At 38.4% G+C, this 24,409-nt stretch overlaps 1 protein-coding gene across 3 annotated transcripts in view; it reads left to right on the top strand.

Annotated features, from left to right (window-relative positions):
• The window catches only part of LOC108266598 (glycerol kinase), a 61,423-nt gene that overhangs the window by 12,357 nt on the left and 24,657 nt on the right, over positions 1–24,409 (top strand). For all 3 annotated transcript variants that reach the window (XM_017470130.3, XM_053680858.1, XM_047156195.2), the window contains 3 exons: positions 16,381–16,447; positions 18,966–19,001; positions 19,160–19,227. In XM_017470130.3, the coding sequence (XP_017325619.1) occupies positions 16,381–16,447; positions 18,966–19,001; positions 19,160–19,227 (171 nt within the window). The remainder of the gene's footprint in view (positions 1–16,380; positions 16,448–18,965; positions 19,002–19,159; positions 19,228–24,409) is intronic.

The raw sequence follows: 24,409 nt of genomic DNA, 5'->3' as shown, positions 1-24,409 counted from the left end.
TTTTTTTTTTTTTAAAGAAACCCCAAAATCTCGTCTTATGCTGTTTTGAAGCCAAATATGTAGCTCACTGTGAAAATGCTTTAAGAGGAAAACTTTTACACACAGGTTTATTGGAAAATTATTTCTTTATTGTTTAATATAAAATACCATAAAATAAATATTTATTGCCATTTTTTCATTATGAATTCTAACATAGATTCAGCAATAATAATTCCTCTATATTCTCCTTTTTTAAACTTTATTTTTATTCATTAATTCATAAATTAATTTTTAAGCATTTCAAGAGAAACGTATGTAAGGTATAAAATAGAAAAAAGGATTTTTAATTTATTTTTTTTTACGTACATAATCACAATTGGCTACATAGCACTCTCCCTAATATATCCCAATATTTTCTAAAAAGATCCATTCTCAAATAGTCTTTTCATTGAGATAATTTCATTTACAATTTCAATCCATTGCAATTTTTTTGCACTCACCTTCTCTTTATGGCCTTTTTACTAGATACCAATAGTATTTGAAGTAGTATTTATTATTTCTCCCCCCTAGTTGAAGCACTTTACCAAGGAAAAGGTACAACCATGAAAACCAAAAATCTCATTCCAAATGTGTCCTCTATAACTTTTCTAATCTCCCTCCAGTACAATTCAATTAATGGGCCTCCACAAAAAATATGGAAGCGGTCAACCATCTGAGCTCCATACTATCACCAGCATAGGCCCTGATCTAATCTTTTATCAAGTAATGCTGTTCTTTTAGTGGTGTAGAAAAACCTGAGCAGACATTTACAGTTTCCATTTCCACATCTTGCGTGTGACGTTGTAAACAACCAACCACAACAATGATCCCAATCTTCCTCTGAAATTGATGTATTACATTCTTTCTCCTATTTTTAAATTTATATCCATTATAGGTTGATGAGCATCTTTTACTTATTTGTATACTCCTGTATATCCTCAAGATCAACTTCTTATTGTCCCTCATTTTGTAAGCATTGAACTGATCAGATTGTCATTAGGTATCTCTACCCTGCTCGGTCCTTTGTTAAAATCTCTTTGTTGGAGGTATCGCTAGAAGTCTTACTTGTGTATTTGGGGGATGTCCATCAGACTTGATTGTAATAAGTACATCAGATGTAGAAGTATATTTATTTTAAGAACTTCAATTTGATTAGTCATGTCTAGGGGGAGTATTTACCACCTGTCAATTTCTGACTTTATAGACATATTTATGGAGCCATAGTTACTTTTATATAGGTTTGATATGTCTTTAGGGATATTTGTACCCAGATATAGTGGGTATACCTTTATACATAAAGATAGTGTCCCATTTAATTGCAAATTTACTCCTGATTTCTTCTGCGGGTTGACAATTATATGTGAGAATTTGTGTTTTTGTAATATTTTATTTATGTCCTGAAATAAATCCAAACAGTTCTAATAGTAGAAAAAGTTCTGAGATATTGGAGTCAGGATCTGCCAGAGATTAATGTACATCATTCATGTATAAACTTTATTTCATTTAATACTTTGTATTAAATTTTATATTCCTTCCCGCAAACTTCCATCCCCTTTATCTAAGTATTTTCCCTCGCTGCCTCTATGAGCTATATGCCTCTATACTAAACAAAGCCGGAGACAGTGGACAGCCTTGGCGGGTTCCTCTCTACAGATTACAGTTTTTTTACACTTGCTGTGACAATTTTTTCAATACTTTTAACAATTTTCCTAAACTCTTAACACAGTTAGCACAACATCCGTTTGTGTAGACAATACAATTGTCAACACATTTCTTGTTGCTTTGACACAAAATGCATACAGTTAACGCAAATTTAAAATGCTTGAACTTCTTTTAAGCACAAGCTCGACCAAGACCAAAACAATGGATTTTTACTGCCAAATTTACAAATACTTTCACACTGTATTTCAGAACAGATAACATCGTGTTCTAAACCTACCTTATAGGCTAAAGTCAAAGTGAACAGCTGTTCATATTAGGGCTGCAACTAACGATTATTTTCATAACCGATTATTTTTCCCCCAGATTAATCGATTAATCAGATGGGGTGGGGCAAACTTTCAGTACACGTTTTTTATTTTGGTTTATTTAAAATAATATCCACAAACTGAGTGTTACAAATATAAACTTCAGACTAAAACTTTACACAACTGTTTGTCCAAAGCAGAAAAGAGCCCAATACACTCACACCAGAATATATATTATTACTTTAGGACTGTAGTTTAATTCAGTGCTTTTTGTGCATCCATAAAAATAATGCATAAATACTTATATACAAGTAATTAGCACGTTCGCCTCACACCTCCAGGGTCGGGGGTTCGATTCCCACTGTGTGTACAGAGTTTGCATGTTCTCCCTGTGCTGCGGGGTTTCCTCCCCCAGTCCAAAGACATGCATGGTAGGCTGATTGGCATGTCCAAAGTGTCTGTAGTGTGTGTGAATGTGTATGTGAGTGTGCCCTGCGATGGATTGGCACCCTAAGCTCAAGGTTTCTCCGTGACCCTGAAGGAAGGATAAGCGGTATAGAAGATGGATATATATATATATATATATATATATATATATATATATATATATATATATAAATATATATATATATATATATATATAAAATTTATTTATTTTAATAATTTATTTTAGTTTATGTTGTATATAAGTTTTTATGCATTATTTTTTATGTATGCACAAAAAGCACCGAATTAAACAACAGTCTTAAATTAAATATGAAAAAACTCACTTTCACTGCACCTTGTGGTTTCTATTACTCGCTGTCTTTAGGAATATTATTTTACTTGTGTTTATTTTTGATCATAATGTTTTAATTAGACATTACAGATATTACTCGCGCTCCCACTATGTTTCAGTGTGTCTACACTGCGCGTGATCAGCAACGCGGCCTCGTTACTAACACATCACTTCCGTTACAATAAACAACAGAATTTACACTGCAAGCGCACAAATACAGCATATAATGATAAACTTAAATTAAACTAAACCATTTAAGCAGCTTGCACCAGTTTCCCCTGCCCCTTGCACACAGTGGAGCATTTTGGATATAAACATAACTTTGTGCTTGTGCATCACTGTTTGATCTCCGCAGTGTTTAATATAAAATGCTCCCTGCCTTAGAGGATTTTCTTCCGCAGTCACGTAACGATTTCGCCTCCGTCTGATGGTGACTGAGGTCATGTTGGGAATAAAAGGTAATGCTGACAAAAAGTAAACTGAAGAAAGTCATTGTCCGTGAATCTGGGTGTTTGCTAATGCTAGTGTGCGTAGGACGTCATGTGCCGTCGCCTAGAAGCAGCTTATACTTCCGGTTTGTAAAAGAAAACCACTAGTGATATATTTAAGATGATATTACCTTTCTAAATTCCACACACTTCATTTGGGACACAACTTTAGTATTTACTCTCTGAAGCGTGGTTTCGGAATAGAAGTAACATAATGAGTAAATCTCCCCCGTGCCATACGCAGACCAATTAATCGATAATGATAATGATTATTATCGATTTTATCGATTAGTTGTTGCAGCTCTAGTTCATATTGTTCACAGTCTTTGGGAACATTGCATCATCAGCGTAACATCCATTTCTCGGACTCAAGCTAAACACAGGGTCCGAATGAAACAACTATGCAAAGTTCCGTTTGAATGGAACGGTGAGCGCATCAAAGAACTCCGTCGCCAATACGTCCAGGTAAGGTTATGCAGTACAGTCATTACAATACTATACATAGTGTGTTTTGCAGTAAACTACTCTATAAACCTGGAGTACAGTAGGACATACAGTAGGTATACAGCAAAGCATTTACACACACCATGTCTGATTACTTTCAGAGAGTCATGGAGCTGGAGGAATTCAAATCCCACATGTAATGATCTACCTTGACGAGGCTGGCTTCAACTTGGTGAATAGGCGTCAGTGCGGAAGAAACATAATTGGCAAAAGGGCCACAGTTACTGTGCCGGGCCAGAGAGGAGCCAACATCACCATGTGATCTCCAACAACAGTGCACTCCTGCATAAATGTGAGATTGGCCCCTACAACAACGACCCCCTTCTCCAGTTTTTAGAAGACCTGTATGAAAGACAGATGCCAGAGGCAGAAAGGGGACAGGTGGGAGATCACTTGCCAGTATATGTGAACACATGGGACAATGTGGCATTCCACCATTCCTGTGCAGTCACAGCCCGGTTTGACGGCCATCTGAGGATGATGTCCCTTTTCCTTGCCCCTTACTCCCCTTTCCTCAACCCCATTGAGGAGTTTTCTCAACCCCATTGAGGAGTTTTTCTCAACCTGGAGACGGAGGGGTTTTGACCATCGTTCGCAGGACCAAATGTCCCTCCTGGATGCAATGGATGCTAGATGCCAAGACATCATAGCTGCACACTGCCAGGGGTGGATAAGGAGTTCTTCCCAAAATGCCTTGCCAGAGAAGCTATCAGGTGTAATGTGGATGAGAACATGTGGCCAAATGCTGAACACCAGGCAGATTAGAAGATGACTTTTTTCTTTTTTTATTCTTCTGTGGCTTTTTCTGTTTGTATATTTTGTATTTTCACATGATAAACGGCAGCTATATTGCATATTTTTGTTATCTTGCAGTAATGCCCTGTTGCAAAATGAGCCTTTACTGCAGCAATTCTGTCTCAGTCTTCATTTTTCATAAACCGTACATTCCATAAAGCTACTCTGAGATGGGTCATTCATTTTTTGTATTGAATTTCTGCAGCAAAAGAAACAAAATGCATGCATTTACTAAACCCAACAAAACAAAAATGTAGAGAGGCTTCAAAAGAAACTGCAGTGCAAAGCACACTCTATGATCAATACAATATACTGTCTATTGTATAAGGGCAGACCTGATACACATAATTCAGTTACTGTAAATGCATCTGATGTTAGTAGAGAGAGATAGTTTGTATATATTGTAACCGTAGTGTTGACAGGTATAGGTCAAAGGTCAAAAAGATACACATTCTAACTCTCTATATCTAGATCAAAGGTCATGATCATAAAAATATGAATAGTTATGTTAAATCTGGATCACATCCATTCGTGACCATACATGGTGCTGCCATGTGTGTTTTCCGCCCCACACGTTGCGCACACCTGGTACATCTTTTCACATAGAATATGAAACTCTCTGTGGTAGGACATAAAAATATATATAGTTTTGTTAAATCTGGTTCACATCCAAATCGTGACCATACCTGGTACGACCATGTGTTCCCCCCACTCCACCCCACCCCACCCCACACAGACACAAGTTGCATACTCATGTTTTTCTAACACTCTGTGGTAGGACATCGACCATGTGTTCCCCACCCCACCCCACCCCACACAGACACAAGTTGCATACTCATGTTTTTCCTCTTCACATAGAATATGAAGCTCTCTGTGGTAGGTCATAAGAATATATATAGTTTTGTTAAATCTGGTTCACATCCAAATCGTGACCATACCTGGTACGACCATGTGTTCCCCCCACTCCACCCCACCCCACCCCACACAGACACAAGTTGCATACTCATGTTTTTCCTCTTCACATAGAATATGAAGCTCTCTGTGGTAGGTCATAAAAATATATATAGTTTTGTTAAATCTGGTTCACATCCAAATCGTGACCATACCTGGTACGGCCATGTGTATCCCACATCCAAACAAAAATATGACGCACACAAACGCACTTTATTTTCACATTATTTAAAAGGAATTTAAGTGTTATGTACTAAATTACCATAATTATGAGCACAAGTTGTTAAGTTGACAATCATTTTTAAAATTATGTTTCTCCATTTAGATTGTCTGCAGTAGAATGCAGTCTTTTAAACCAGGAAAAATGACTGCCTTTAAGTTTTATAACAATAGTAAGTAAAATCCAGCGTGATTTACATTACAAATCTCATACGTAACATCTCTGCAGGATTTATAGACGTTAAAGCACTGAATGAAATGAGCAATATAGACAAAAAATAAACACTCTGTGTCTACTACTTTTATCTCTCATAGAACTATCCACAGTCCAAAGGCTGTGGAGCTCGAAGGCTACGTGTGCGAATGACAAAAGATTTTAAAAAATAAAATAAAAAATGTATCAATACATGAAATTAGATTGCACAATGTAGTTGAGGTTTACATGAATAAGCAGAAATGTAATCATGCTTATCTTTCCTATAGCACAATTGAAAAGCCCTCTCTAGATGAACAGATTTGTCAAATGAAACTTTTTCCTTCTTTTCCACTGCTACGGTAAACTAAAGAGTGGATATTCAAATGACACTGCTAAATATGACTAGCATTAGCTACGTGTACTAGTGCAAAATAGTCCATCAAATGTATTAGCCAGTGTAGCCTATACACGAGTCCACTATCGGTCATATCGCAACTGAGAACATGCCCCAAATTCATTGCTTTAGTAGAATTTAATGGTAAGTGAAATGATAATCACATTGTAATGTCCTTAGTATTTGTTCAGTCTACAGGTCCTCTAACACTCTGTTAAATGAATAAATGTAAATGTACTACAACGTAAATTTTGTTTTAAATCAATTAACGCAGAAATTACACACAATATTAAGTTGATGTAATTATCAACATTATTATGTCAACACCACTCATCAAAATAATGTGTACAACTTTAAATATTTAATTAATTCAATAAATTAGAATTTTTATCTTGCAACCTGACATCAAATTTAGATTGTGGGGGTTTGTTTTGTATAGCTCCGCTGTTAGAAAATACACGATGGTTGAATGTGAACATAAATGAGCAGAATGTAAGCTTGTGAAATAAATTCAACTTTATTGATTGCACTTTTTGAGAAAATGGCATTACTTTGAATAAAACTTTACTGAAATAAATACTCTAAAACATTGATATACCCGAAGAAATGTAAAAAAGAAAAAATAATAAAAAAATACTTTTTACATACCTTCTAAATAGGTCCCTTTAGGAGGTAAACGTTTTAAAGACGGTGTTTTATAAGAAACGCGCGTATTACATGCCTTCTAAACCTAACCCTTTAGGATGTAAAATGCTGCTTAAAAGAATCGAGAGTTTTGTTTAAACTAGAAGACACATTTTCCGGGGAATGTCTTGTAGGCCTATACACAGTGTCCTACACATCTGAAGTGTGTGTGTATGTGGGTGTGGGGGGGTGTGCGTGCGTGTGTGTGGGTGTGTTAGAGAGAGAGAGAGAGAGAGAGAGAGTCGAGTGTTTCCTGGGGGTTTGCTGACCAGACTGCTTACAGTGTGTTTATGTTAATGAATTAAGGTACGAGTCGTGTGTTTCAGGGTTTAACGATCCCTACCAATGTGTACATTTGTGGTTTAAGTGAATCTTTGTTTCTGAAATTACTTCTGTGGTAATTATCAGTTTGTGTAACTAATCTATCAGAAAATACTAGACCTGGTGACTGAATGTGGTAGATGTATTAGAATTTTGGACATGTTATGCATGTATAGCTCCCTATGTGTATGACCTATGTGTAATCCTTCTGTCAAGAAATGAACAGACTGAGGTTTGTGAAATAATTGAACTATTTATTGGCTACGTTGTTGAGAAAAACACTGTGATGTGTAAAACATTTCTACAGTCCTTCAAGGCTGTATGATGTCGTTGTTCTCTTTTATTGAAAGAAAGGTCAAAACCATCGGTGTTATTCGTTGTGAAGACTGAAGTGACAATATGTCTGAAGAAAATGAAAATATGTATTACATATCCTACCTTCTAACCAGGTTATTTTAAGGGTGAAAAAACCTTTTTTAAAGACGGTGTTTTAAAAGAGTCGTGCATTTTGTTTAAATTATAAACGAGATTTCAGAAAATGGTCCGCCAACGAGCATACTTACACAGAACTGTCGCTAAATACATAAGCTTTCGTCTATGCTTGGACATCCCATGTCCCAGCAGTACATTTATGACCTCTGGTGACCATGTGGGTGTGCGGGGGTGGGTGTGTGAGAGAGAGACACAGGTGTTCTTTTGGGGGTTTTGCTGACCAGAATTCTTACAAATGTGTTTGTTAACGAATTAAAGGGAGTCGTGTGTCTCACTGTTAAAATAATGGTTAAGACGTCGTAGTTAAAACACAGAAGAAACTCTGCAACTATCTGCTACAATGTCCGCTCCGAGAAATCCTAATACCCTTAGGAGATTGCTGTGTATTCAATGTGTTTCCTGGGGGTTTGCTGACCAGACTGCTTACAGTGTGTTTATGTTAATGAATTAAGGTACGAGTCGTGTGTTTTAGGGTTTAACGATCCCTACCAATGTGTACATTTGTGGTTTAAGTGAATCTTTGTTTCTGAAATTACTTCTGTGGTAATTATCAGTTTGTGTAACTAATCTAATCTAATCTAAAATACTAGACCTGGTGACTGAATGTGGTAGATGTATTAGAATTTTGGACATGTTATGCATGTGTAGCTCCCTATGTGTATGATCTATGTGTAATCCTTCTGTCAAGAAATGAACAGACTGATGTTTGTGAAATAATTGAACTATTTATTGGCTACGTTGTTGAGAAAAACACTGTGATGTGTAAAACATTTCTACAGTCCTTCAAGGCTGTATGATGTCGTTGTTCTCTTTTACTGAAAGAAAGGTCAAAACCATCGGTGTTATTCGTTGTGGAGACTGAAGTGACAATATGTCTGAAGAAAATGAAAATATGAATTACATATCCTACCTTCTAACCAGGTTATATTTAGGGTGAAAAAAACTTCTTTTTTTTTAAAGACGGTGTTTTAAAAGAGTCGTGCATTTTGTTTAAACTATAAACGAGATTTCAGAAAATGGTCCGCCAACGAGCATACTTACACAGAACTATCGCTAAATACATAAGCTTTCGTCTATGCTTTGACATCCCATGTCCCAGCAGTACATTTATGACCTCTGGTGACCATGTGGGTGTGCGGGGGTGGGTGTGAGAGAGAGAGAGAGACACACAGGTGTTCTTTCGGGGGTTTTGCTGACCAGAATTCTTACAAATGTGTTTGTTAACGAATTAAAGGGAGTCGTGTGTCTCAGTGTTAAAATAATGGTTAAGACGTCGTAGTTAAAACACAGAAGAAACTCTGCAACTATCTGTTACAATGTCTGCTCCGAGAAATCCTAATACCCTTAGAAGATTGCTGTGTATTCACCAACAAGAGGACCTGTTGAAATGAGAGAGGACCTCACTTTTGCTCCAATTTTATTTTTTTTTAAAAACCAAGAGATTAGTTTGACAATTTATTAATGAAGGTAATGTAAAGACGTTGTTGTTTAACCCTGAGCAGGGCGTCAACAGCTCCAAAGATCGTGTCTTAAGTCCGAGGGTTTAGTTAGGAGGTAGAAAAACATTTAAAGATGACGTTTTAAAAGAAACAAGTGTCTCATCCTTAATGGTAAAAAAGAAAAATGGTTGTACTCCAATATGAAATAAAACGGCGGAGACACACTGAGTACACTTCTGTTCCACAGTCTATAAGGATCCCCAAACTTCATGTAGTGTGGAAAAATATATACACCCTCCGTGACTACGTTACTTAAGGTTTAAACATTTTTATTTTGTGATGGCAGCAAGACAAAACGGTTGTGCATTTGGTATGTGGTGATTTTAGAATTAGGCCCCAAATGTCAAATATGTTTTGTGTATGGCTTCGTCAGGCAAAGATCACGATGGTATGGAAAGAGTATACAAGAGTAATTGGGGTGATCTAATGCTTAGGACTTGTACAGTACTTCAGCTCGGGAACGTCCCACCATGGCGTTCAGAGAGACGTTATCTATGGTACACGTATATATAATATAGATCAGATCACCAGTCTGTCTTTACCCACTCCTGATCTGGGGGTGGGTGGGATGGGGATATCAGTTCGGGCATATTTCCAACAGAACAGAATATTAGACATTTAGTGTAAAGTAGTGAAAAAAAAAATCTCTGAAACATTTCAGTGAAAATAGTGGTCCATATTTAATGCATTATATTAGAAATGATAGTACAGCCTTTGTTGATCAGTTACCAACTCATACTTTATAATAATTTGTTTAGGAGCATCTGAATCTGGCAAATAACTTTTATTGCATTTAGGCATACAATAAAAGTTAATAAAAAATGAGGAAGAAATGACTTGTGCACTACTGCTGCGGATATTAAGTCAAACCATTTTGTTCAAACTTCAGCATGACCCATAGAGAAGCAGAAACCTATGGCACCTTATGAATACCATGTGAAGGATTACGTTGACTCGTCCCTTACAGTTACAAAGACATGTCCTTGTGCAGGATCACCTTCGCACCAGCATCGGACCCCTCTTATCCCATTTCAACGTATAAGAAAAGGCAAAATGTAATATAAGATGTATTAGAATATATTTATAAAATATAACACATTATGAGGAAGAAACATAAAATATTATTTAACAAGGTCTGCCGTTCAGCCCTCTTAACTGTAAGAGCATCATCAGTATTGTACGGCAGTTGGGGAACAGTAGTTAGCTTTCAGATGTCAGATATAAAACAACTTTTTGAGTCACAGTGCCAAACTACCGGTATTATATTCGGATCCTTCTTTTTCAGCATGAAGGACCGGCATTTATTTAATAGACAGATGGTACAGCCATATACTCGGTCAGAGGATTTAGGAATTTCTTTGAGAGGTTCATTGTTTTCGTTCTTTTATCATAGCTTCAGTTTGTATACTTACTTTGGTTAGTGACTTAAACTGTTTTATTAGGTACTGACAGATTTCATTAACAGGGAACGATGATAGGTGAAGATTAAGTTGGTATGCGTGTACAAAATAAAACTGTCTATATGTATATTTGTCTGCTATGTTTCTGTTTAAACACTGCTGTAATGGCGATATAAAGAGAGAGAGATACCCATTTACTAATTCATAGAACCCCTTTCCACCTTTTCAAGTTCGTTATACATTTTTCATTTCAAGCATCGTGTTCAGACATTGCAAATCATCAGTCTGAAGGTTAAGGGTTACTTAGATTTTTGCTTCTTCAGCATCAAAAAAAAAAAAAAAAGTCTAAACATTAATCTTATTATTAAACTCAGAAACAATATAACTGTCTGGTTGTGATCATAATAAAAGGCAACGTGAAAGGTTCCTTAATTCCCAATGAGATTTCTCTATGTTCTCTATGACCTTTCTACAGTATATGCCATTAAGTCCTAGTGTCCAGCCATCATTACAGCACGGGAGAGGAAATCTCGTTCATCAGATGTGCGATGTACGTCTAGACAATCTGATAACAAACTACACACACAACATTTATGTTGAGAGAATTCAGATTGATCTTTGTTCCCAAATAACATTGGATCAGATCCATAGTTTACAGCATCTGTCCCACACGTATTTAATCTGTATTACGAGTACTGAACAAGTTAGAGGAGGAGAAAATGTAGATTTACTGTTCATTGGAACTTTATTGTTTATTTAGATCTGTCTTGATTCATTTTCATATTCAAATTTTAAAAAAATACATAACGTAACATAACATAACGTATGAATGTAGGAACATGGATTTTCACCATGCGACTCTTTTCAGAAAATGTCTAAAAATGTTTAAACCTTAAGTAACGTAGTCACGGAGGGTGTATATATTTTTCCACACTACATGAAGTTTGGGGATCCTTATAGACTGTGGAACAGAAGTGTACTCAGTGTGTCTCCGCCGTTTTATTTCATATTGGAGTACAACCATTTTTCTTTTTTACCATTAAGGATGAAACACTTGTTTCTTTTAAAACGTCATCTTTAAATGTTTTTCTACCTCCTAACTAAACCCTCGGACTTAAGACACGATCTTTGGAGCTGTTGACGCCCTGCTCAGGGTTAAACAACAACGTCTTTACATTACCTTCATTAATAAATTGTCAAACTAATCTCTTGGTTTTTAAAAAAAAATAAAATTGGAGCAAAAGTGAGGTCCTCTCTCATTTCAACAGGTCCTCTTGTTGGTGAATACACAGCAATCTTCTAAGGGTATTAGGATTTCTCGGAGCAGACATTGTAACAGATAGTTGCAGAGTTTCTTCTGTGTTTTAACTACGACGTCTTAACCATTATTTTAACACTGAGACACACGACTCCCTTTAATTCGTTAACAAACACATTTGTAAGAATTCTGGTCAGCAAAACCCCCGAAAGAACACCTGTGTGTCTCTCTCTCTCTCTCACACCCACCCCCGCACACCCACATGGTCACCAGAGGTCATAAATGTACTGCTGGGACATGGGATGTCAAAGCATAGACGAAAGCTTATGTATTTAGCGATAGTTCTGTGTAAGTATGCTCGTTGGCGGACCATTTTCTGAAATCTCGTTTATAGTTTAAACAAAATGCACGACTCTTTTAAAACACCGTCTTTAAAAAAAAAGAAGTTTTTTTCACCCTAAATATAACCTGGTTAGAAGGTAGGATATGTAATTCATATTTTCATTTTCTTCAGACATATTGTCACTTCAGTCTCCACAACGAATAACACCGATGGTTTTGACCTTTCTTTCAGTAAAAGAGAACAACGACATCATACAGCCTTGAAGGACTGTAGAAATGTTTTACACATCACAGTGTTTTTCTCAACAACGTAGCCAATAAATAGTTCAATTATTTCACAAACATCAGTCTGTTCATTTCTTGACAGAAGGATTACACATAGATCATACACATAGGGAGCTACACATGCATAACATGTCCAAAATTCTAATACATCTACCACATTCAGTCACCAGGTCTAGTATTTTAGATTAGATTAGATTAGTTACACAAACTGATAATTACCACAGAAGTAATTTCAGAAACAAAGATTCACTTAAACCACAAATGTACACATTGGTAGGGATCGTTAAACCCTAAAACACACGACTCGTACCTTAATTCATTAACATAAACACACTGTAAGCAGTCTGGTCAGCAAACCCCCAGGAAACACATTGAATACACAGCAATCTCCTAAGGGTATTAGGATTTCTCGGAGCGGACATTGTAGCAGATAGTTGCAGAGTTTCTTCTGTGTTTTAACTACGACGTCTTAACCATTATTTTAACAGTGAGACACACGACTCCCTTTAATTCGTTAACAAACACATTTGTAAGAATTCTGGTCAGCAAAACCCCCAAAAGAACACCTGTGTCTCTCTCTCACACACCCACCCCCGCACACCCACATGGTCACCAGAGGTCATAAATGTACTGCTGGGACATGGGATGTCCAAGCATAGACGAAAGCTTATGTATTTAGCGACAGTTCTGTGTAAGTATGCTCGTTGGCGGACCATTTTCTGAAATCTCGTTTATAATTTAAACAAAATGCACGACTCTTTTAAAACACCGTCTTTAAAAAAGGTTTTTTCACCCTTAAAATAACCTGGTTAGAAGGTAGGATATGTAATACATATTTTCATTTTCTTCAGACATATTGTCACTTCAGTCTTCACAACGAATAACACCGATGGTTTTGACCTTTCTTTCAATAAAAGAGAACAACGACATCATACAGCCTTGAAGGACTGTAGAAATGTTTTACACATCACAGTGTTTTTCTCAACAACGTAGCCAATAAATAGTTCAATTATTTCACAAACCTCAGTCTGTTCATTTCTTGACAGAAGGATTACACATAGGTCATACACATAGGGAGCTATACATGCATAACATGTCCAAAATTCTAATACATCTACCACATTCAGTCACCAGGTCTAGTATTTTCTGATAGATTAGTTACACAAACTGATAATTACCACAGAAGTAATTTCAGAAACAAAGATTCACTTAAACCACAAATGTACACATTGGTAGGGATCGTTAAACCCTGAAACACACGACTCGTACCTTAATTCATTAACATAAACACACTGTAAGCAGTCTGGTCAGCAAACCCCCAGGAAACACTCGACTCTCTCTCTCTCTCTCTCTCTCTCTAACACACCCACACACACGCACGCACACCCCCCCACACCCACATACACACACACTTCAGATGTGTAGGACACTGTGTATAGGCCTACAAGACATTCCCCGGAAAATGTGTCTTCTAGTTTAAACAAAACTCTCGATTCTTTTAAGCAGCATTTTACATCCTAAAGGGTTAGGTTTAGAAGGCATGTAATACGCGCGTTTCTTATAAAACACCGTCTTTAAAACGTTTACCTCCTAAAGGGACCTATTTAGAAGGTATGTAAAAAGTATTTTTTTATTATTTTTTCTTTTTTACATTTCTTCGGGTATATCAATGTTTTAGAGTATTTATTTCAGTAAAGTTTTATTCAAAGTAATGCCATTTTCTCAAAAAGTGCAATCAATAAAGTTGAATTTATTTCACAAGCTTACATTCTGCTCATTTATGTTCACATTCAACCATCGTGTATTTTCTAACAGCGGAGCTATACAAAACAAACCCCCACAATCTAAATTTGATGTCAGGTTGCAAGATAAAAATTCTAATTTATTGAATTAATTAAATATTTAAAGTTGTACACATTATTTTGATGAGTGGTGTTGACATAATAATGTTGATAATTACATCAATTTAATATTGTGTGTAATTTCTGCGTTAATTGATTTAAAACAAAATTTACGTTGTAGTACATTTACATTTATTCATTTAACAGAGTGTTAGAGGACCTGTAGACTGAACAAATACTAAGGACATTACAATGTGATTATCATTTCACTTACCATTAAATTCTACTAAAGCAATGAATTTGGGGCATGTTCTCAGTTGCGATATGACCGATAGTGGACTCGTGTATAGGCTACACCGGCTAATACATTTGATGGACTATTTTGCACTAGTACACGTAGCTAATGCTAGTCATATTTAGCAGTGTCATTTGAATATCCACTCTTTAGTTTACCGTAGCAGTGGAAAAGAAGGAAAAAGTTTCATTTGACAAATCTGTTCATCTAGAGAAGGCTTTTCAATTGTGCTATAGGAAAGATAAGCATGATTACATTTCTGCTTATTCATGTAAACCTCAACTACATTGTGTAATCTAATTTCATGTATTGATACATTTTTTATTTTATTTTTTAAAACCTTTTGTCATTCGCACACGTAGCCTTCGAGCTCCACAGCCTTTGGACTGTGGATAGTTCTATGAGAGATAAAAGTAGTAGACACAGAGTGTTTATTTTTTGTCTATATTGCTCATTTCATTCAGTGCTTTAACGTCTATAAATCCTGCAGAGATGTTACGTATGAGATTTGTAATGTAAATCACGCTGGATTTTACTTACTATTGTTATAAAACTTAAAGGCAGTCATTTTTCCTGGTTTAAAAGACTGCATTCTACTGCAGACAATCTAAATGGAGAAACATAATTTTAAAAATGATTGTCAACTTAACAACTTGTGCTCATAATTATGGTAATTTAGTACATAACACTTAAATTCCTTTTAAATAATGTGAAAATAAAGTGCGTTTGTGTGCGTCATATTTTTGTTTGGATGTGGGATACACATGGCCGTACCAGGTATGGTCACGATTTGGATGTGAACCAGATTTAACAAAACTATATATATTTTTATGACCTACCACAGAGAGCTTCATATTCTATGTGAAGAGGAAAAACATGAGTATGCAACTTGTGTCTGTGTGGGGTGGGGTGGGGTGGGGGGAACACATGGTCGTACCAGGTATGGTCACGATTTGGATGTGAACCAGATTTAACAAAACTATATATATTCTTATGACCTACCACAGAGAGCTTCATATTCTATGTGAAGAGGAAAAACATGAGTATGCAACTTGTGTCTGTGTGGGGTGGGGTGGGGTGGGGAACACATGGTCGATGTCCTACCACAGAGTGTTAGAAAAACATGAGTATGCAACTTGTGTCTGTGTGGGGTGGGGTGGAGTGGGGGGAACACATGGTCGTACCAGGTATGGTCACGATTTGGATGTGAACCAGATTTAACAAAACTATATATATTTTTATGTCCTACCACAGAGAGTTTCATATTCTATGTGAAAAGATGTACCAGGTGTGCGCAACGTGTGGGGCGGAAAAACACACATGGCAGCACCATGTATGGTCACGAATGGATGTGATCCAGATTTAACATAACTATTCATATTTTTATGATCATGACCTTTGATCTAGATATAGAGAGTTAGAATGTGTAGAAAGCTTATTTAATCATGTTCTTTGTATATTCAATATTTCACTCCTTATTCCCTCTGCTTTTCATGTAGAAGAACATACTTTTTAGACCTTTTATTACCTTATTTTTTAGACCTTCTTTTTCCTGACCAGTTGCTTGCTCTTTTCTTTCTCTAATTGAATATGAGACAATGACAAGAAATTACTGTTGAATATGATTTTATTATTTTTTTATTGTTATTTTAGGTACTTTGATGTTCCTGTTGAAATCCTCCCAGAGGTTAGAAGCTCTTCAGAAATATATGGTTATACGGTAAGTTATCAGTGTGTGTGGGTGTGTGTGTATGTGTGTGTGTTTGTGTATGTTTGTGTATTTGTGTGTGTGTGGGTGGGCGTGTGTGTGTGTGTGTGTGTGTGTGTGTGTGTGTGTGTATGTTTGTGTGTGTGTTTGTGTATGTTTGTGTGTGTGTGTTTGTATGTGTGTGTGTGTGTGTGTGGGTGTGTGTGTTTGTGTGCGTGTGTGTTTGTGCATGTTTATGTGGGTGTTTATGGGGGTACGTGTGGGTGGGTGTGTTTGTGTGGGTGTGTGTTTATGTATGTTTGTGTGTGTGGGGGTGTGTGGGTGTTTGTGTGTATGTGTGGGTGAATTTATACAGAAGTGAAATCTAAGATTTATCTGTAATAAAACACGAGCACAACAGAATGGTGTGATAACAAATCTGATGGGTAATGTAATGCAATTGAACATTCATAATTAATGAATTAAATAAGTAAATATGAATAATTCTGTGCATATTCATTTATTCGCAATATAATGCATAATAATAAGTGGCTTACTTTTAGGCTCTTTTGACTCTTTTTAAAACTGCACTGTTGCACAGAAGGTTGATTAATATTCTATAGCCAGACAGCTGATATCGTCTCGGCTTCCAGAAAGAAAAAAACAATCTAATACAATATTTTTTCAACTAGTGATAGTATACTGGGCCATCACGTTATTTAAGTCTTACATGATGCACAATAAATACATCTTTTTAAGTGTTGTAAGTGTATAAATGCTGCTCTGGTGAAGCTTTCTATCAGACTATGTTTATGTAACATTTATGAAAGAAGACTTTATTCACTGTCAGCACTTTGGTAAACTACTCCTTTAAGTTTTCTTCTGTAGGATTCTGTATTTTGCTCTATCTTGGTTATGTGACAAGCTGCATTTATTTTTTTACTTCATGAAGAGAAAAAATGGAGACTGTTGAGGAAATGACTTTTTTTAACAGCTGCTATAACATAAGTGTATAAATAATATGGAAATAATGCGTTTTGATGACATTCCACAACAGTAAATGTAACTGTGACATCTAGCCCAGACATTTACACTCCAGACTGCCAGAGGGCGTCCTCCCCTGAATATTTAATCCACTTCTTTGGTGGTGTTTCCTATTTCCTGTGGAACTGCTATATAAAGTGTATGAACTTGAACTTCCATGTGAAGACTTCTGAATCTTGCTGTGAGTTCTGAGCTGTGTTTTTGTATATAGATGCCTCGCCTTGCCTCGCCTTGCCTCGCCTCGCCTCGCCTCGCCTTGCCTCGCCTCGCCTCGCCTTGCCTCGCCTTGCCTTGCCTTGCCTCGCCTCGCCTCAACCCTGATTCTGGACTGTAATTTGAGTTTGTTCATGTCAGTGATTTTTCCGGTTGTGACCATGCCTGTTTTGGCTCTGTTTTGGCTCTGTTTTGTCCATTTTAAATTTACATTTCACATTTATGGCATTTGGCAGACAATCTTATCCACAGTGACTTACAGAAGACCTTTTGAAGTCTCTATAAATAACTACATCCTGATACTGTTGCACTAGGTCATGGATTAAGAATAACACCAGGTTCTGTTGGGCAGGTTATGTAGTAAGAAAAGCACACAGACAACATGACTTTAAAAAAGTGCTAATTTAAGTACTTCAGGAAGAGGTAGGTCTTTAGACATCCTTTGAAGACTGACAGTGACTCAAATGTTCGGACATCTAGGGGAAGTTCATTCTGCCATTGAGGTGCCAGAACAGAGAAGAGTCATGATGCATGCGTTCTTTGTACCCTGAGAGATGGTGGGACCAGTTGAGTAGTGCTAGAGGATCAGAGAGAGTGTGGTGCAGTGCAGGGTGTGATGTTCCCATCCATGTGCAGTGAATGGTGTGATATTCTCATCTGTTTTTTGGTTTTGTAGCTAGTGGAGGAAATGTAGTAATGGGATTCTGTGGATTTGTGACAAACTGAAGTCTTCTTTCATAAACTGGTAAAGAAATAATATTCTAGAAAGTTTTAGCTGAGCAACAGTTATATGCTTTTCTTTGTTAAATAACAGCACAACTCATGAAACCTGACATCAGTGCCTGACCTCACTAATGCTGAATGGGCAAATCCTCACAACCACACTCCAAAATCTAGTGAAAACCTTCCCTGAAGGGTGGAAATTATAACAGCAAAGGGGAAGTAAATCTTTAATGAGATGTTCAACAAGCACATATGGGGTGATTAGTCAGGTGTCCATATACTTTTGACCATATAGTGTACAGTACGGTACATACATACACAACACAGATGTGTGCACACAAAACTGTCGTTGGTTCCCTTTTGCACTCTAAACAGGTATTGTGCACATGATACATATTATTGTGGTCCCCCTAAATGATAAACTCTAAAATTCCCCTTGCTTTTCATCATAAATAAGCAAATTTCATGTACTACAGTTGCTGTATTATTACAGGGACTGTACAATATAATTATGGATGAATGTATGGAAATGTGCTTCATCCTATAATTTGTTTCCTGCTCTTGTTTCTAGAACTCAGGTTCACTGGTGGGCATACCAATTTCTGGAGTAAGATATCCTTTATTTTTATGAATTTATTAAGGTAGCAGATATTATCTAAGCATTATGCATTATTAATACAGCTGAATGACAAAAAATATTTTTCTTAATTGATTAAACAATTTGCTTCTGGTAGTGACCACAGACTGCATGTGTTTGTTCCTCAGTGTCTGGGCGATCAGTCAGCTGCTCTTGTGGGACAGATGTGCTTTAGAGATGGTCAGGCCAAAAACACGTAAGAAACATATTTTGAAAATTTTAATATGTGATCTATATTTTGTAAAATGGTAAGATATGATTCATTGGCTTGTCCTTGTGGAGCATGCAGGATGTATACATGATGTCTTCCTGGAAGGTCTCTGAAAGTGCTTTAAATGTGCTTAATTTAAAAGAAACTATTGTTTAAAATAAAGATATTTATCCATCATAAGAAGACAAAGGAGCATTTGGTAGAATCCAAAAAAGGTGTTTCCACTTGAATCTGCTGTGCCAAATAATGTTAGTATTATGGCATCTTTAATCTAAACTTTGCACTGAACATGGAGCATATCAGCATGCAGCATTTCAAAACTTGAGCATTAAATTAAATGAATGAACAAATTCACAGATTTGACAGAGCTCAACACTAGTCAACTAGCTAGCCATAGTTTATTCAGAAATTGACTAATGTTATTTAACTTTAATTACAATTTTAGATTATGTGTTTTCTTTAATATCTATGGTTTGATGTGTATTTAGCTTAAATGCTGCTCTGTGTTAGATAGTGGAAAGTCTATATATGAAAAAGCTGTAATATGCATGAAAGGTCATATAACGGGCAGTGATGATACTCATGGGCAGATCAAAAGCTGCCTCATATGAATAATGAATGGTAAGTAATGCACTGACAGGACTTAATGACATTCAGTGGAATGTGAGTTTCAGTTCAAAACAAAGAGAGATGTGGATGATGGATGAGTGAGTTAGAGAGAGTTTCAACAGCAGACCGTCTGGAATCAATAAATGTCTCAAAATCACATAGGTCTGTGCTGTTCTAGATGGTTTTGAGTGCTCATGAATGTGTTCACACTAAGAAATACTAACACATATTAACAAATACTAACACATACTTTAGTGACTGGTTTTGTGAACACCAGTATGGATCTGCAGGCTGCGTGTAAAGTCTGCACACTCTTAGACTAAGGTGCATTCACAGACAAATAGCCTTGCTGCAGTCAATACACATAGTGGTCTGTGGCAGCAGGGGCAGGGTCATTCTAGGTTTGTGAAAAGAGGGCAGAGTCAGGAGCGTGATTGGTAAGGATGAGCCTGCACCTGATTAACTAACGAGGGCTGTGTATTTCAGTGAGCAGCAGAGAGGAGATAAAGGAGAGAGAGAGAGAGACGAGAGCCACACTAGAGAAAGCTGAGCTGAACTGTGCTGTACCATACTATGTGTGTTTATGTTGGTGTATCACAGGGTGGGAAAGACAGTGTGCACTGGGGTGTAGGACAGAAAGCACTGAAAAGCATGGCCAGGAAGAAAAGCAGCAATAAGAGTTGCTCCAAGCCTGCCTCCTACATCCTAATTCCCACACAACAACAGGAGAGTGTCACACTGGTTCCGTCGGCCCTCGCTGAAATCATCCAAATCCCTGCCGGCATCCACCAGACTCAACACCATGCCCTCCTTGAGCTGTGCGTGATACTGGAGATGTGCGTTGCTCCAGGTGACCTGTGTGCAGGGGGAAATTCACGAATATCCACTGGTGTTCATCACTATTCATCTCTGAGGTCAAAAGCTTAGCACCATTCTATCTGTTGATTCTGGGGATGAATTGTCTAGTTTTTTTGTATATTGGATAGGGGATTGTTTGTGTATGGGTCCTGCAGTAGCCAAGCCTGTTGTGGGATAGGTGCATCACTGGCTGGGGAGGCTTGCCTGCATCATCAATGTCGGATTGGTGTCAGGGAGATGCCAAAGAGCCGAAGGGAAATGCTTTTCCATATGGTTCATCATAATCCTATGGCTGAGCATCTAGGCCAGGATAGAACACTGAACCTCCTAATGGCCCTTTTCCATTGGCCAGGCATTCACGGCAATGTGTGCAGGTGATGTGTGGCATGTTGCAAATGTCAGCTGATGAATCTGCCGGCTACCCAAAAAGTGCCATTGTGCCAAAGTCTGCCTCCCACATCTTCATTCCTAACACAGGAAGCAAGAGTGGGTTCAGGGAGAGAGGTGCAAACATCAAGTTGTGTAAGAAAAGATCTACATGAATAAAATAGATTTCCAGTGACCAAACTGGAAAATCAGCGTGATATACAGTCATGGGGAAAAGAAAGCACACCCTCCAATTCTGTGTTTTTATTTAATGACAATTGTGTGGTCCTCAGCAACTTTGATAAACAACCAAATATTGTCAGGTGAAAAAAAATCAATATGTAATAATTTTCCCCCCCAAGTAAACCAACATTCAGTTACCAGGTGTGAAAAAATAAGCATACTCTACAATTCAGTGACATGAAACACTTTTAGCAACAATAACATAAAGTAAACATTTTCTGTAGGAGTTTCTTAGTCTCTCGGATCATTTTGGATACATTTTGGCCCTCTCTTCTTTACAACATTTTTTCAGTTCATTGATGTTTGAGGGCATTTGTATGTACAGCTTCTCCTAAGATCCTGCCACAGCATCTCAATGGAGTTGAGTTCTGGACTTTGACTTGGCCATTCCAACACCTTGATTATTTTCTTCTTTTGCCATTCAGATGTTGATTTGCTGGTGTGTTTAGGATCATTGTCCTGTTGCATGACCCAATTTCAGCCCAACTTAAGCTGCTGGACAGATGGCCTCACATTTGTCTCAAGAATATTCTGGTATAAAGTGGAGTTTGTTGTTCATTGGAGTTCATTCATCTCAATGACTGCAAGTTTCCCAGGTCCTGTGGCTGCAAAAACAATCCCAAATCATTACCCCCCCCCCCCCCCCCACCACCAGGCTTGACAGTTAGTATAGGGTGTTTGTGATGACACTACAGTCTCATCAGTCCAATAGATATTGTTCCAGAACTTTTGTGGGTTGTTCATGTGCAATTTTGCAAACTAAGTCATGTTTTTATATTATTTTTAGAGAGACTGGGCTTTTGCCTAATCACCCCTCCCTGAAAGCCATGCTTGTTCAGTGTTCTCTGATTGTGCTGTCATGAACATAAACATTTAAAGTGCTTACAGAGGCCTGTAGGTCACATGATGTAGCTCTTGAGTTTCTCTTTATATCTCTGAACATTAAATGGTCTGACCTTGGACCGAATTTACGGGGACACCCACTCCTGGGAAGATTGGCAACTGTCTTAAAGGCTCTCCATTTGTAAACAGTCCTTTGCAATGTAAAATGGTGAATTTCAAATTGTTTGGAGATGGACTTGTACTCCTACCCAAATCGATGAGCAGCAACAGTTGCCTCTCTGAGGTCATGGCTGATGTCATTTTTTTTTGGCATGATGTAGACACACACCTGAGTGCTCCAGAACACCAAACTGCCAAACATTCTGGTTTTATAGAGGAAGTCACACTTTTTGATGATTAACTAAACCTGCGCCTTTTTTTTTGTAACACCTGAGCATTTTTTTTCCAAACATGGGGAGCTGTATACTGGAGTATTACAGCAGTATTACATTAACGTAAAATAGAAATCACCTTTCAAAGGTTAATAATACTAGTTCATACATTCAGCACCAAATGTAGACTTTCTGAGTTGGGAATGCTAAAAGATTCATAATTCATCACCTTGCTACATTTAATCTTAAAGCAAGATGACACGAGTATGCTCATGATGCAGAGAAGATGCCATTAATAAACAAATGAGAACACCCTAATACTTGACTGCACTGAAAAGCTTCGGTAGAATGAAGGTTGTGTTACATACACATAGTGCATAGTCACCTCATGACCATGAACCCTGTAGGGAATTTAGTCAGCGGTGGGCGGAGCACAGACACACAGGAGGCCGTTGTAGTATTTCCCGTAGAGAAATCTTTATTCTGGTTAGTCTGTGAAAGGGGTGCGTGTGTTTGTGTGTACGCTGAAGTGCAATCGTGTGGTGAGGGTCTCAGCCGTCTACGGTTACAGCCAGGGGGTGGAGCCTTCACTTGTGTCTGAAAAAAAAAAACACAACAGCAATTAGCGGACAGGCATTTGTTGAAAATCTCCCGAAAACACACCAGAGAATTGTGCACATGCACGGGGAGACTTCCCTCCCTCTGTCGGGGCCACAGTACATCCCATCGTGAGAGGAAATCTGCATTCCCATGGTGGGTCCCCGCCCAGTGCTGGACCTGGAAAGAGAAATCCTGCAACGAGAGGAACCATCGTGTTACCCTGGCGTTAGTGTCCTTGGCCTTGACCATCCACTGCAGTGGGGCCTGGTCTGTCACCAGGACGAAGTGCCAACTGGCCAGGTAGTATCGCAGCTCCTCGATGGCCCACTTTATCTCCAGGGCCTCTCTTTCCATGGCTGCATACTTCCTCTCAGTTGGGGACAACTTTCGACTGATGTAGAGGACCGGGTGTTCCTCTCTGTCGAAGGTCTGCTAGAGAACAGCGCCCAGCCCGGTCTCGGACGCATCTGTGTGCATGGTGAATGGAAGGGCGAAGTCTGGGTTGCGTAGCACTGGGGCGATGGTGAGGGCCTCCTTTAGGGCTTGGAATGCCTGCTCTGCCTCCGCAGACCACTTTACCCGGTCCGCCTGGCCCTTCTTCATAAGGTCTGAGAGGGGGGAAGCTACAGAGGAGAAGTTAGGCACAAACCTGTACCCCGCCAACCCCAAGAAGGTACATACCTGTTTCTTTGATGTGGCCTGGGGGTAGTCCTTCACTGCCTCGACTTTCTTCGCCTGTGGCTTCAACATACCCCGGCCAATATGGTAGCACTGGTACTGTGCCTCGGTCAGCCCTAGGTGGCATTTCTTGGGGTTGGTTGTCAGCCCGGCCTTCCGGAGTTCCTTCAGAACCTCCCCCAGGTGGAATAGGTGGTCTGACCACGTGGAGGAGTGGATGACCACATCGTCCAGGTAGGTGGCCGCGAACATACGATGGGGTCGCAGGACGATGTCCATCAGCTGCTGGAACGTTGCGGGCACTCCGTGTAGCCCGAAGGGGAGAACCCGGTACTGCCAGTGCCCTGTGGCCGTGCTGAATGCAGTCTTTGGTCTCGCGTCCGGTGCCAGCGCCACTTGCCAGTAGCCTTTTGTTAGGTCTAGGGTAGATATGAACCGGGCCCTCCCCAGTCGCTCCACGGGGTCTTCCACTTGGGGAAGGGGAAGTTATTGAACTCGGAGACCTGGTTCAGGGCACTGTTGACAGTCATTGTAAAGCCGCATACTTCCGTCTGCCTTCGGCACGACGACGATGGGACTGAACCAGGGGCTGTTGGACT

Source organism: Ictalurus punctatus, chromosome 6 (genome assembly GCF_001660625.3).
Source record: "Ictalurus punctatus breed USDA103 chromosome 6, Coco_2.0, whole genome shotgun sequence".
In the NCBI taxonomy this organism is placed as follows: Eukaryota; Metazoa; Chordata; class Actinopteri; order Siluriformes; family Ictaluridae; genus Ictalurus; species Ictalurus punctatus.
Note: the sequence above shows the minus strand (reverse complement) of the source record. Positions and strands in the feature narration are given on the sequence as shown.